Source organism: Carex rostrata, chromosome 7 (assembly GCF_964058835.1).
Source record: "Carex rostrata chromosome 7, lpCarRost1.2, whole genome shotgun sequence".
Classification (NCBI taxonomy): domain Eukaryota; kingdom Viridiplantae; phylum Streptophyta; class Magnoliopsida; order Poales; family Cyperaceae; genus Carex; species Carex rostrata.
In genome coordinates, this window is record NC_135924.1 from 5,216,534 (window position 1) to 5,232,501 (window position 15,968).

The 15,968-nt window shown below is 33.4% G+C and overlaps 3 protein-coding genes across 3 annotated transcripts; 1 reads left to right on the forward strand and 2 right to left on the reverse strand.

The window, feature by feature from the left end:
- Positions 1-1,682: 1,682 nt before the first annotated feature.
- LOC144556497 (uncharacterized) lies at positions 1,683-3,904 on the reverse strand. Its single transcript, XM_078304872.1, has 3 exons — positions 3,561-3,904; positions 2,513-2,911; positions 1,683-2,026 (listed from the first exon to the last, which is right to left on the reverse strand). The coding sequence occupies exons 1-3, from the start codon at positions 3,822-3,824 to the stop codon at positions 1,856-1,858; spliced, it is 834 nt and encodes a 277-aa protein (XP_078160998.1). The 5' UTR covers positions 3,825-3,904; the 3' UTR covers positions 1,683-1,855.
- Positions 3,905-6,249: 2,345 nt separating this feature from the next.
- On the forward strand, positions 6,250-8,193 carry LOC144557040 (uncharacterized). The gene has a single exon (XM_078305587.1). The coding sequence runs from the start codon at positions 6,463-6,465 to the stop codon at positions 7,990-7,992; it is 1,530 nt and encodes a 509-aa protein (XP_078161713.1). The 5' UTR covers positions 6,250-6,462; the 3' UTR covers positions 7,993-8,193.
- Positions 8,194-10,226: 2,033 nt separating this feature from the next.
- Positions 10,227-11,177, reverse strand: LOC144557041 (heavy metal-associated isoprenylated plant protein 39-like). Its single transcript, XM_078305588.1, has 3 exons — positions 11,039-11,177; positions 10,866-10,947; positions 10,227-10,493 (listed from the first exon to the last, which is right to left on the reverse strand). Exons 1-3 carry the CDS (start codon positions 11,045-11,047, stop codon positions 10,312-10,314), a joined length of 273 nt encoding a protein of 90 aa, XP_078161714.1. The 5' UTR covers positions 11,048-11,177; the 3' UTR covers positions 10,227-10,311.
- Positions 11,178-15,968: the final 4,791 nt, after the last annotated feature.

Consider the following 15,968-nt stretch of genomic DNA (forward strand, 5'->3'; position numbering starts at 1 on the left):
ATACAAAATTTCTGACAGAACTTGTGTTGAAAAGCAAAAGAAAAAATAATATTTTCTTTTGATAAATACAGTTAGTAGTCATGGGCTCTTAATTGAAGGGGTATAGAATTTTAGGCTTCAGAATTAAAAAAAATTCAGTAGCAGCATAATAACAGTACCAAAAAAACCATACCAGATTCCTTTCTGAGCAATCAGGTACCAGATCAGTACCAATAGTATCCCAATTATTTAAATGTCTTTAGTATTTTAATTGTATTAAGCTTTTCTTGATTTATTACCAGTATGTAGACCAGAGCCAATTTCTTCCTCACTGGTAATGTGATAAACCTGTGCACATTTTAACAGAAATAAGATGTGACTTAAAATTGACAGTTGGTGGTGAATTTGAAGATCAAGGTTTAGAACTCATAGGATGCATGTTTAAATCTGGCCAGCAAATTACTTATGAATTTTTAAAGTTGAGAGATTTGACTCTTTATCTTAATCTAAAAAAATATATCATGAGCAAGTAATTTGTTATATAAGAAATGTGACAGTGCATTGATCTCTTTTTCTCCTTCCAATTGTTTCTTAGTTCTCAATTATTCTTTTCAAAACAAACTACATTTCTTAAATAATCCTAATCAACCAATTTATGGTGTGCAAAATTGCTTTACACTGGTTGCAATTGTAGCCTGTGAAATTCATCTGCAAATATTTGCTGCAATTCATCAGTCATCACTTGTCAGAGATAAATTTCAAGCAATGCAGTTTAGTCCCCATTGTCTTTGAAATCGTAAAAATTTCCAATTTCCCCAGTTTCAACTGCAGACCATAAAGAGTTTGACCCTTTTAAAGGTCTATGTTAAAATTTGAGAGAAAAGAGAATTATTTGATTGAATTATAATAATAATAATTATTATTATAATAAGCCTCAATATAGTGCTTAATTCGTCGGTTATAAGGCCTAAAGAGCCATTGAAGTTATTCTTAATATTACCTTTCTAGGCATTTATTTAATACCTAATTCAACTTATTATAATATCTGTTAATAGTTAATACATCAAATAAAATATCCCAATGAACGAAGATAGAATTGATACATTTCATATTTTCTAGCTGTCTTCTGATTCTTTATATATTATGAAGCGTTTTGAGATAGTCAAACAATCATGGGTTCTGATGAGAACCTATCAAGTAGATTACGCACAAACCCCTTGCCAGCACCTTTCAAATTCAATTCAATTCAATATTGTCCTTCGAAGCTCGAAAGCTGCAGATTTTTACACAGGTTCCAAAAGTTTCAGAAAAATTATTAAATTTTGAAACACTGTTCAAGAAGGTTTTGAAATTTGAAATCTGTGCTCCAATGCTGCAAGGAAGGCTAGTCTGATGTTATTTTAGGCACTTATTTTGCTTTTTATTTGGGCATTTTTACTAATTGCTAATTTATCCTGAGTATAATTTTACCAGTACAACTGGGCCAGTGCCAGAAGACGATCATTACAATTGTAATGTACACACCAGCAACATTGAATTCCAAATATCAATTTTATTTGTGACAAGTAACAATTGTCAAACAGAAAGAAGAAAATAGAAAATGATTAAATACTATCTGCAATCAACAGCTAAACAAACAAATGAGAAATCAAATACCTGGAGTGGTGACAGTAATAAAATACTAAAATGAAGAAATATGCAAATTATGATAAACAGCAATATAATTTCCAGTAATAAAACAAAATGGGCCTGGAGTTCACCATATGATCCAACAAACACAAAATGAAAGCAAAATTTCACGTCTCATTCCATCTCATTTCTTCGCTACATAATCTGAAAAGCATTACTACTAAACTCTCAAAACAACAAAACATGTCTAAGCTTCGGTCTTTTGTGGCGGTTCCTCTGTGGGAGGAAGGAGGGCCTTGGTGGTGGGTTTAGAGAGCAGATCAGTGTACTGCTGGAACGGTGAGCTAGAGAATCTCGTCTCAGTCCAGAAATCAGGCGTCAGGAAACCATAAGTCTTCATCAAACAGTCAAATGTTGCCTACACAACAACAAAAGAATAACACAAATGTTTTATATACAAGTGTATGAATAACAAACTTATAATGCCTAAGTTCTTGTAACAATTACAAAGCTTCATCAGGGAACAGGATCAATATTTTATATACAAGTGTACGAATAAAAAATTTATCATGCCCAAGTTCTTGTAACAATTGCAAAGCTTCATCAAAGAAGTCTTCACACAATTTTTTTATGACTATTTGTTATAGAACAAAAAAAATACAAGTCAATGTCAGCTTGAAGTACTTGGATATATGAACTCATTCAAAATACCCATTCTCATCTAATTCAAAGAAACAATTAACAAATTCAGAGAAAATTATGTAAAGTAGTTATACCAATTCGCTCCACAAAATTAGCCTACTTTATTTATGCAAGTCAGATTACCAATTTCTTTACAAAGTTAGATAATAATATAGAGATGTTAATAAAAAATAAAAAAACACATTAAAGAGTTTGTTTGTACCTTGACGAAGTTTCCAAGGGTCTTGGTAGAGCCACGGGAGGCGGTAAACACATCCTCAATACCGGCAAACTGGAGCACCTTCTTAGGCACACGTGCAGCCACAATTCCAGACCCACGTGGGGCCGGCACCATACGCACAGTAACGGACCCGCACTTGCCGGTGACCTTGCAAGGGACAGTGTGGGGCTGGCCAATCTTGTTACCCCAGTAACCCCTCCTGACGGGTACAACTGTCAATTTCGCCAAAATAATTGCACCGCGGATTGCAGTGGCAACTTCTTTCGCGCACTTAACACCGAGACCGACGTGGCCATCACCGTCACCAACCACAACAAAGGCCTTGAACCGGGTCCTCTGACCAGCACGGGTCTGCTTCTGCACTGGTGTAATCTTCATTACCTGTTGTAACAGCAAAACAACATGTCAGAAATCTTTGCCTCCAAATCAAGCAATTAGAAGTCACAAGGCACATAAATTGACCTGAAACATTCTCTTAATCAAGGAATTATCATTAAAAAACCCGACAGTGTTCGGCAACCATATGAAGCTTAAATTTCAAGCTGCACTAAGGAGCACCCGTTTGGCAATAAAGTTAAAAAGTAACTTTCTTAAGAAAACTTTAAGCTTGGCAAAATGCTTAAGCCAAGTGAAACCATGGCTTAAAAACTTGGGCAAGCTTAAGAAAGGTGGGCAAAAGGAGAACTAAGGAGGTGGCTTTAAGCTTGATAAAGGAGCATCCGTTCGGTGAGCATAGGACTCCTTAGAGCACTAAGGAGCTCTAAGCCATGGTTGCCGAACACTACCGATAATTCTTTATTATTCCTATCTCTGGTAACTGAAAGATGATAATTCTGGTAAAATATCAGAGGTGGAGCAATAGTTTAGCTAGATTTACTCATACGCACAACATACACAGAGATACAGAGTACAACATATAAATTTTATGCATTGCAAAAGAAACTATTTTTGATTGAGATAACAACAAACCTTGGATCTTCTATAAATTATACAAATAGTACTAAAATTATTACTAGATCCTTTATTGTACCTCATCTTTCAAACCTTTCAAAAGGGTTTCCACGATTTGATGCTCCTTGACGGGAAGAGAATGGAGATAGATCTGCTCCATGGAGGAGATGTGACCAGCTTTCACCAGGCGACCGAGCTTGGTAACTGGGACCCACTTCTCCTCCTCTGTCCTGTTGCCACGTCGACCACCACGTCTGTCGCCACGTCCTCCACGGCCACCACGACCGCGCTCGCCGCCACCACGGCCTCCAAATCCGCGCTCGAATCCGCCTCTCTCCGCCATATCTCTTTCTTCTTCTAGGTCAGGGTTTTAGGCTTTCAACTCAGCACAAAACTTTAGCCGCCGCGGGAGAGAGGGGAAATATGGGGTTCGCGATCATTTATATAGCTAGGGTTACAAAGAAGCGGATTTTCGCTTTTACCCTCTTAAAATCGTAAATTTAGATAAGACCCTCAAAATTTACTAAAATTATACATATATCATATTTTGCGTGACTTTTTGGAAAATCTCAACCGTTCAGATACGCTCTGTACGGATCTCAAAGCTCAAACAATACTGGCCTTGCGCTATCACCAAATAGGCATCGAACACATCGGACATCGGTCATGCAAAATATACAATGAAGTTCAAAAATTCAATCTGAACATTTAATGTGATTCTCAAATAAATATTTACTCGAGAAGTAAATTTTTATATAAAAATTACATTAGAAGGTTTAAATCAACTACTTGAACTCTAAAAATAAAAATATAAATCCATATATATCAGTGTGTGATATGAAAATGTTACCATCTCACTCATCTACCTTATAAAAACTTCCATATTTTACCTTTTAAAACCTTAAAATTATATATTTCTCCTTTAATACATAAAATCTTTTGTATATTATTCCTCTCCCTCACTCTTTCTCTCTCTCATCTAGTAGTAATAAATGCGGTTATGTAAAAATAGATGAGTATTGTAACTGACATCCGTTAAATTGTAAATACTGACTTCTATCATGTAGCTTCTTTTATCCTTCCATCTATATTGTTTTCGAAAACCAATATTTATTATTTAGAAAGGGAATACAAAATTTCGTAATTTCTATGTTTATAAATATGACATTTGCAATTTTGATGAGAGAAGTATGTGATTTTGAAAATTTTGAAGGTAAAGTTAAAAGGCTTTATGATTTAGAACAATAAATATGATATTTGCAATTTTGAAGGAAGACATAGGTTTATTTAGTTTTAAAAAGACAAATCTAAGATTTTTTTCTGTTTTCGAAATATAAATATAATTTGCAATTTTGAAGGTAATATTTTTTATATTATAGAGGGTATACATAAAATTCTACCTCAATACAAATGAGAGTAGGGTTAAAATGCATTATTGGTTTTGCCTCAACAATACCTCAGATCTCTATTTTCATTTTCAAAGTTTAAAAAGTTGATTCGAACTGCTTAATATGATATCTATATTAAAATGTGTTTAGAGACCAAATTTTATATTTTTTTTTAGAACTTTTTTAGTATTCTATTAGAAATATACAAAGTCATTGTTTTTGGATGGTCCAGGAATAGTGATTTTGTACCTATCTAAAACAGATAGTAAAAAAAATTAAAAAATATATAAAATTTGGTCTCTAAGCACATTTTAGTATGGAGATCATATTGAGCAGTTTAGATCGACTGTTTGAACTTTGAAAACAAAAACAAAAAAAATACAAAGAAGCAGTTTAGATCATATAATTTGCCTTTTGGGACACAGCCAATGATATATTTCAACTCTAGTCATAAAAATGATCACTATATACAAGGGTATGATAGTCCATAATTGAACATTTGAGAAATTGATCTAACATTGAATACAAAAAGTACCACAAAAATCCTGCAATTATGTTAACCTCACTTAACTAAAACTCTTGTTGAAATTTATCATTTTTTATACGCCACAACCTTTTAAAAATTTAATGATAAAAATTCTACGACTCAAACAGTTAAATAATTTTGTGATCTACATTAGTTTTGATGAGAATCCAAACTCTAAATAATCATCATAAAAAGTTTGCCGATGTCATTCCGATCCCAATTATTCAAAGCTTTTCGTGTGCGAATCTCAATGAAGATTTTTTTTGCTGTCCGAATCTTAATAAAAATTAACGGTTGAAATCGGAATAACAGTTCCTGCAGCAGATTTATTGCCCTTTTTGTAAGGTAAAGGCCCATTTCACCCAACCTGGATATCAAGAGGCCCATATAATCTGGGCCTCTGGCCCACAGTTTAGCAGACGAATTAGTGGTCTGTTGATTTTTTTTCGGTTTTGGTCTCATCATTATGTACTTTGTAAATATAACAGAACTATTTTGGCTCTATGCAGCGCATGAACCATATACAGTGCTGTGTTGATTATATAGTCTGTGCCCTGCATGAAGCCAAAACTACTCTGTTAAAATATTCATCCTTTTGTACCCGTAGAGGCATTGGCAAAATGCCAACGAGTTCGGCTCTCCTAAACTAATCTAATTTTTTTAGTTTAGATATGAACCGTCAGATTAAAGGGGCCCTTGCGTATCACTCGGCCGGATTGGCTCTGATTTGAATCGGACGGTCGGTATCTAAATTTAAAAATTGTGTTACTTTAGGGGATCCGGTAGCCAACTCCTCTTTCTTCTTCCCCGTTTCTATTTGAAGAATATTAAGCGACTAAATCCCTGCTGAGATAAACAGTTCGCAAAATCAAAGAGAGAGATAAACAGTTCCTTCTGCTTTCTTTTTCTAGTTCTCCCCTCTCTCTCTCGTTTTTGAACTCCACAAACTTATAGTAAACTAATCTATTATGTATTCTCTTCTCTATGCCTCCACCAATTCGACACTGCTGAGATTCTATCAGACCCTTGAATGATGAGTCCTCGCACGCTTTTGGATTCTCTTCGCCATGCGACCTGTTCTTAGGCTGCATTTGCGAGCAATTTGTTTCTTTGCCAATAACCAATATCCCGTTTGGCTGTCTCCCCTGCGTAGCTTCTATTCTGGTGGCCAAGGAAACGATGAAGAAAATTCTACCAAAAATTCAGAAAGTTCGAAGCTTTTTCCTCGAAATGAAGCGACCAATCGTGATATAGATGAAGATGTCGATGACAATGACGAAAAATTGGATTCTGAGCAAATTCCAGTTGAAACCCTCCTTGGGTTTCATCCCGAAGAGGAAAAAGGTGATGATTTTGAAGAAACCAGATCCAGATATAGCATTCGTGATGAAATAAGATCAGAGGCACAGAAAATTTTTGAGATTCTTCAACAAGATGGGCCTGGTTATAATGCCCGGAAGGTGCTTGATGAAATGCAAATACAGGTTTCCAATGCTCTTGTGAGGGAAGTCCTTTTCCGTATCTTAATTTCCATCAATTACTCGAATAAGCCAAGATGTGCTAAAATGGCATACAAATTCTTTGCTTGGTCAGATGATCAGAGCAACTACTCTCACAATACTACTATTTACAACCTTACCATGAAAATATTTGCTCAATCAGAAGAGTTGAAGGCCATGTGGCGATTGCTTGAAGAAATGCTTAAGAAAGGTTTACCAGTAACAGCCCGCACGTTTAACATTCTCATATCCACATGCCTCGAGTCGGGCATGGCTCGAACATTAATTGTTAGATTTATCATGGCTAAAACCTTCAATTATCGTCCTTTCAGAAATTCCTTCAATGCAATCTTGCACTCTCTCCTCAGTTTGAAGCAGTACCGTCTGATTGAATGGGTGTACCAAAATTTGATTGTAGAAGGTCATTCACCCGATGTGTTAACATATAATATAATCTTGCGTGCCAAATACATGCTTGGAAAACTCGACCAGTTCCATAGGTTATTAGATGAGATGGGGCGAAATGGGCTTGCACCAGATTTGCATACTTATAACTTATTATTACATGTTTTGGGTAAAGGGGATAAGCCACTGGCTGCTCTGAACTTGTTGAATTACATGAGAGATGTCGGGTATGAACCGAGTGTGCTTCATTTTACAAATTTGATTGATGGTTTGAGCCGTGCGGGGAATGTTGAAGCCTGCAAGTATTTCTATGATGAAATGGTGAAGATGGGATGTGAGCCTGATGTGGTTTGCTACACAGTTTTGATAACCAGCTATGTTTTGGCCGGGCAGTTTGAGGATGCACGTGAGGTGTTTGATCAAATGCTTTCTAAAGGTCACTTGCCAAATGTGTACACTTACAATAGTATTATAAAAGGGCTTTGTGGCATGGGCCGATTTCAAGAGGCATGTGATATGTTAAAGGAGATGGATTCAAGGGGATGTTTACCCAATTTCTCAGTGTACTGCAATTTGGTACGGCGATTGAGACATGCTGGTAAGGTGGCCGAGGCAACTGATGTTGTTGATTTTATGGTGGAAAAAGGACAGTACCTTCATCTGGTGTCAAGATTCAAGTTTTATAACAGATAAAATTGGGTTTAGAAATAGAAAGGTGTTATTACCTGTAACTTTTTTTTTGTCTTTTCTTTTTCCATATTTTATTGATTTAAAATTGGATCTTCTTTTAATTTCATAAAGAGGGTGACATGATTCCCTTTTTTCTTCAGATTAATTTTGTTAGAAAATACCAAATAAGTTCATCCGGAGTTGAATATAATTGAACATGTCTTATTGCACCTTGTTTCAATTGGCATGGACCGGGAATTGGTAAACCGGCAGTTCTGGTCAGTTTCGGTTCAACGAGAGCTGTTAGGTCACCAGGGCAGGATATTTTGGGTTCAGTCACTCTCTTTTGTTCAGTTCCGGATCCCCTAAAGCAATCCGGACCGTCCGATCAGAATCACGGGCCAATCCGGTCCGAGTTATAATTCATGGAGCCTTGTAACAGTAGGTTGTTTAGAAAAAATGGAATAGATTTGTTAAGCAAAATACAACATTCTCAAAATCAGAGACATGTAATTTTGGTTTTTTTTTCTTTTTTTGTGTGTGTTTATGTGGTGGAGGCTCAATGGTTAAAACTATGTAAAGTATGATATGGTGTCAATTGCTATGATTATATCTACATATATTAAATTTTTAAACCCATCATCTATGTATGTGATCTTTTTCAAAAAAGGTCAGTCAGTGCAGCAATACCCATTGGCAGTGCTTGTTGGGAAAGCACTATTTAATAACTTAACCATGAAGCATTATTCTTATAGTGGTAAGGGGTGACCCAACCCTAAATTTTTTATAAGTCTAATTGGCATTCTCTAACATTGCTTGTACCCCTTGACCTATGGTCTAAATCAAGGGTTAGCTTGCAAACAATGCCCATATTTGTACAAAATATAGTACGGAAAAATTAGATTTGTGGGGTTTAGGGTTTACCTATTGACATATTTGTACATAATATTTGTACCCCTTTGACCTATGGCATTCTATAACGGGCTAGGAAAAACTTTCAAACAATGTCTTTATTTTGTACATGCCCTGAATCTGATTGGTATATTATGATAAGCTGCACAGTGCACTGGTACCTGCCAGGTTAGCTTCTATGCTATTAATGCTCAAGTTGACTTGTTATTTATATAGAACTTGTTATAAAGTTAGACTCAGTCTACGGTGGCGGAGTCAATTGCCCAAATGTAATGAATGTGGGTCAAATTGACCCATTCATTTTTAAAATTTCATGATTTTGCTATGTATTTTAGAAAAAAATATAGAAAAATGCTATGAATACTCTAAATTAACCTATGGATTTTTTGTGAAAATCAGTGTCGTAAAAAACGTCCGTTTAGTCGATTAATCAGCTGATTAGTTGTTGGCGGTAATCAAATTGTTATGGATTTCTCTGATTATTTCCGATTATGGCCAATTATTTCTGATTATTTCTGATTAATCGCTTGGCGATACTCTGCCCGTCCAATAACTACATACAGTTATTTACAACACTGATAAAAATAATCTCTGGATTCCCTAACTCGAAAGTTTGTCTCTGTTTCTTTGTTGGGCTAGTTGGTTAATTTTTAAAGATAAATTTTATGTTAGGTCTGGTTTTTAAGTTGAAGTTGGAGATAAAATAAGTTCTGGTTTAATATAATTAAGTTGTTTTGTTAGGCTAGACTAAATAACACCACAATATAAAGGTACGGTACCTGAAATTTGCTGACAAGCAATGTACAAGCATGAAAAGATATTGGTACCAAAGTACTTCAAACCGGCCGAATTGGTTGATAGGAATGTAAATTTGTGCTGTGCCATAACTAAATTCGGAGGGACGATCACAACACGGTACATCACGTTAGTCACACCGTGACTACATATGTTGTGTCTAAATATGACCAGTTACTTTTGTCACGTGTAGTCACATTTAACTATCTTTTCCAAAATCTAAGTTAGTTTATTTAAAATTCACCATTCGATCAAGATCTAACTGTCTTGATTACGCGTAATTTGCGTAATCACGTGCCATGTCTTGACCAAACTAGTTCGCATATTATGCTATGTTAATTCTTCCAAAGATGATCACATCACGTGAATAGTCACAACACGGGACATGCGGACCACGGTATGTACCCGCCTGACCGATACATGTGCCGTGCCGTGATGTATCGGGTCATGGCATGATTTTTCCATTGCTGATATACATCGTTTAGTATAAAAAATTGCAACATCAACAGAGCACAATCCTGCTTTACGAATCAGATAATGTGTGCGCCAAATCTTGATTAGTTTGTAGGAGATATGTACAGAACTAAAGAAAATCCTTCAAATAATATATGAGAAAACCAATAATTTTATTTATTATCATTTCTTCTCCTCTTTCTTATCTTCTTTCTTATCCTCTTTCTTTTCTTCTTTTGCGGGACCCACCGATACAATATCAACCTTTCCAATCTTCTTCAATTTCTTTGCAATTTTCACTGTATCCATTTCACCAATAATTGTCAACTTTTGCTCTTTCAAATCAGCAGCTATTGAATCAACACCTGAACATTTTGCACTTCATCAATATTTTTTTTTGCTCATTTAAGTACCTGACTATTTATAATTAGAGAAGAATTCTGTCAAACCAATTCAAAATCCATGTGCCCCTTGATATTCTTAAGAAACTATCAAAGGAACTTAAAAAAAAATGAATATTATTTTAGGTAGATAGTACTATTTTTGTATATTATCTCCATTCATAAGCTATGCCTATGAATATGCATCCAATTAGAGAATAAGGGCTAATAAAAAGAATAGGAAAAAAGGAAAAGAAAGCAACATCTAACATAAATAGAAAATTCAATTGATCTTCATCTTGAGTCTATTAAGTTTGCTTGTGAAAAATAAAGGTTTAAAAAGTAAGTAATAGTTACCATAAATATCAGCAACAGCTTCCATGGCTTTCTGCTTTGTTTTCTCATCAATCATGGAAAGAAGTTTCAGGACCACCTTTTGCTAAAATTATACCATGATGGGTATCAATTAGTGATATGATTTGAGATATAAATGTTGATCATGAATCATGATAGGTTACTTTTGAACTTACCGGAGCCATATATCTCTCAAGAAAAATAAAACAAGGACAGCAAGGTTTTGGGGATAAAGAAATTGAACTTGGTTCCACTTATATAGAGAAATCTCATGTGAACATAGATAGATTTTCAGGGGCATTGAACAAATAAAACTTTTCACAAAGGCTGGATTTATTAATTTATTTTTAGGTTCTATGTATGTAGATCGATGTAGGGTCACAGCTTATTTTCAAAGATATGGAATCATTTGTCAATTTTGTCCATAAAATTTCAAAGTATATGTTAATACTTAATACAGTCAAAACACAGTAATCTAAGTTAATTTGAGGAATTTTCAAAACCCACTAGCACCAGATATTCCATACCAGAAAAAAAAATATATGGTAAACTTTTGAAAATTCTAGAAAAAGGCCTTTTTGATTCTTTCGCAAGTTTACAAATTTTGTCAAAAATAGTGTCGTCCTTTAGTCAAATTTGATTTACCAACCCAAGTCATTGGATAATTAGTCAAGTCATAAAATTTAAATGCTTAAAAGGTGTCCATTAATTTTAATTTACTGAAATGCAATGGCAATAATGTAACTTATAGTACATTAAAAAATATATATATATATTTTCTCTTAGTGATGACATTCATAGATTGCAGTTGGCATTGACTATGTTCCTTTTTCTTTCATCACTCTTTGGACAGTGGGCCTTTGTTTGGGAAGAAAAAAGAAAAGAAAAGCAAAAAAAAAAACAGAAGCTTGTTGTTGCCTGAATCAATCTCCTATTAAAATATGAGAAAAGGTTTTTGTCCACTGAGTTTTGTCCACCATCTGTCCACTACACTATCCATTTCTGATTTAACTGTCTTCTGTCTCCGCTATCCACTTTATAACAACCTATTTATACACCGACGGACGACGAAACCTTCCTTTTTTTGAATTTCATTTCCGATATTTCCAAATCCGATCTGATTTTCTCCGCATTTGGTTATTGCCTTCCTCTTTCGCGCGACGCCAGATTCATTTCATTCTCCATTCGCGATTGACTTCCAGATCTCTTCGACAGCCATCGTTTTGTTAAAGAGAGAAGAGATTTTCGAATAAAGGCATCGTCTTCGATAAAAAGCCATCGTTAACTAACAAATTTTGTCTGGGAAGAGAAATGAATCTCATAAAAAGGTTCATTCGTTGAGAAATGAATCTCCGACAGCCATTGTCTCTTTTTCATTTACGAAATCAAATTTTTTTTGATATGATTTGTGACTCTGATTAATTTTTCAAATCTCCTTTCTCAAAGCCACAGCTTCTATAAAACCTAATAAGTTTCATTAAAAATTTCTCTCCTCTCAAAAGCAGCACGAAATCGTAATTGTTATTTTTTTGTATTTACCTTCTCTGATTCATTTTTCCTTTACAATATCGATTTTAATTGAGATTACTGACTCGATCTCGTTTTTTATACATGATTGCAATGGAACCTTCAATCGTGGAGCGCGATCGAATAGAAGTTGTTTTTCTTGAAGAGCACGGCAAAATTCAAATCTAGTAAGTTATTTCTGTTGAATTTATTGTTTTCGTTGTATGCAGTAACAGATCTAGCATTTCAAATGAAATCTGGAGGAAAGAGATGATAGAGAGGCGATATGGAGTATTGATCTATTAATTTTACTGTATTGCCCCGTTAATTTTACAGTATTCATCTTGTTATTTTACAGTATTCATCTTGTGGAAATCTTGAGGAAATAGATGATAGAGAGGCGATATGGAGTATTGATTTGTTAATTTTACAGTATTGCTCCGTTAATTTTACAGTATTCATCTTGTCATTTTTACAGTTTTTCTATTGAATTTGTTTTTTTCATTGTATGCAGTAACAGATTTATCATTTTGACTGAATTTTTATTTGAATATTAGTCGTATGTTGTAATTTCGTATGGTTTTGTATTCTCTGTCTTTTACAGTACATATATATATGAATTACAATATATATGTCTCATTTTACAGGATATCGAACTGTTATGAAAGTTTCTGGATGTTTGAAAATGTGAAGTACGTTTTTTGTAGGATTTGTTATTTATGTTACAGCATTGAATGATGAATTTTACAGTATTGGTGCATATTGAAATGTTTCATATTACAGGCACTCCTATGAACATATGTTGTTTTGTGGTAAACGGATTTTTTGTGTGATAATGGATGTATGTATAGATTTAGCAATTTTAGAGTATACATGGTATTATTTTATTGTTTATATTTTGCAATTTTACAGTATACATGATTCTTTGTAGGTTGTAGTTTAAACTGAAATGTAGCATTTGTTACATTTTATCTTACAGTATAGATGGTATTATTTTATGGTTTAGTTTTAGAAATTTTACAGTATACAAGATTCAATTGAAAATTCTACTGTATACAAGATTCAATTTTACAGTTCTGCTAATTTAATTTTACAGTATACAAGATTCAATTTTACAGTATACAAGATTCAATTGAAAATTTTACTGTATACAAGATTTAATTTTACAGTATACAATATTCAATTTTACAGTATACAAGATTTAATTTTACAGTATACAAGATTCAACCCAGTGCGGACGCTAATAATTAACTCTAACTGCCAATAACCGCTAATAACTGCTAATAACTAACTCTAACTGCCAATAACTTCCTATAACTGTAATTTCCGAAAGTACAGTTTGAAAGTACATTTATTTTGTCATGTTGTGCAAGTTGCAATCTTTTTCTAACTATCACGGGACCACTTCAAATAGTTGCTGGATGTTTTGTGATTAACTGATATATTTTATGTGATATATTGTATAATTATACAACATGTAGAAGTAATTTTACAGTATTCGCGCAAGTCAAAGCTGTGGACAAATGGTGGACAAAAGGCTGTGGACAATTAGACGCTTCCATACCGTATGATAAGATAGATACTTATAAGATTTTATTTCACAAGTTTTTGGATACAGATAAAATAATTTTTTTTTATTTAAACGGATAAGGATACAGAAAAAATCTATTCCGTGATCTTTATCTGATCAGATAATTATATAAATAAAATTATATATGTTATATATATTAATAGAGCAATGGATATCATTCGCCAACTAATTTTAGTAGTTGTGTTATACTTAATTAATTATTAAATTACGTAAATAAATTACAACAAATTCCAATAAAGTTCAAATCTTTGAAACATACACACATATAAAAAATATATGTGAAATGATTATGTTTTAATATTTTATTTACAACTAATAAAAATAATTATTATATCAACATTACCTGTTATTTATCCATTACTATTTCATTATCCGACAACTATAACGGACAAAAATAAAGTAAGGATAAAATAATTCGTAGCAGATCAAGATATAGTATAAATAATAATAATTTATAACGAGTACGGATAAAAAATGCTTTCATCCGATCCTTATCGTACATTTGTACCATTGACACCCTTTGGCACCCCTAGGTTTGGTCATAATAGCGACAACATAAGTAAAGTTAGTTAGTGAAAGAATGATATATTTTAAGTTAGTAACGAAATGGATGATGACTATATATGTTATTAAATCATGCACATACGACATCCAACGTTCGGTGCTGAAATTAGTTGATAATATTATTTTTTAACAAGAAATTAGATACTTTTATCTCCAAAGCGAGGTCTGAAAAATATATAGAGAATTCGGAATGAATGAATGAGTTTGAAATAACTTCATTTGTAAATTAATGCATTATAAAGATAAGGATAACATTATAAAAAAAATTCAAAATAAAAATTTAAAAGTCAGGATATATAAACAAAAAACATAGCTAATTCCTAACAATTATATAGATGAGGAGGATTAATATGCCTCTATTTTTTTTGCTGCTATAATGCCTTCATTTTTTTAAATTTTAGTAATTCAAAATTTAAAACTTAAAAGTTAAAATAAAACCGTTAGATATGATCTACATCATTTTATATATGCATGTGTAAAAAAATATGATATTTCAACTTTATTGTGTTTGTAATCAAGAGTTTGTAAAAACATACTGATCTGGATCTACAAGTTTATTACCGAAATTTTTATTTATACCATAATAAAAAAATATAAACCAAAACACTCCTGTTTGATCAGAATTCTAAATATATCGAGGCTGCTAATTGGCCCCTGTCTAGAGACCTCCAAATGGTTTGGCGGCCCCAACTTTTTTTTTAATAGAAAAATTATTAACTAAAAAACAAAAAAGTTGATTTCTGTGCCAGTGAGGAATTGATAAACTTCATTTGACAGCAAAACCATTTTATATGATGCGTTTGGATGAATCAAGGAATAGCTCGGAATAGCAGCTATTCCTGGGTTCGGAATAGCTGCTAACCCAACATTTCATAGAATAGTGGAATAACAGCTAACCCGAGCTATTCCTTTGTTGAGAATAGCATTTTTTTTCATTCAAACGTGCTGTGTTGAGAATAGCTTACCAGAAATAGCAGCTATTCTTGAGTTAGCGCTATTCCTGTGTCATCCAAATGTACCATAAATTGAAATTCGTGGCACAAATATCAAGATTTGTTGTTCATGCTTATTAAAAAAACAAAAACAAAAGGGGCCACATAATCATTTGAGGTCTCTAATCTAGGGCCGCAGGGCCAATTGGCGGCCCCCAGTCTTTGATGCTGCAGTAGCATTGTGCGGCCTGGGTAAATGTCAAATTTCTCCAAAACTAAGGTGTTTTGTTGTATTTTTTTTTATTATACTAGAAATAAAAATTTCAGCGTTTATTATCAACTCATTGTTTCACATAAAAACAAAATTAAAATGTGATAATTTTTTATGAGAATGTAGTGAAAATTACATAGATCACATCTAATAGTTTTATTTTGACATTTATATTTTAAATTTTGAATTATTAACATTTAAACCCTCCTCGTTACATATACATACATAACAAAACAACACAA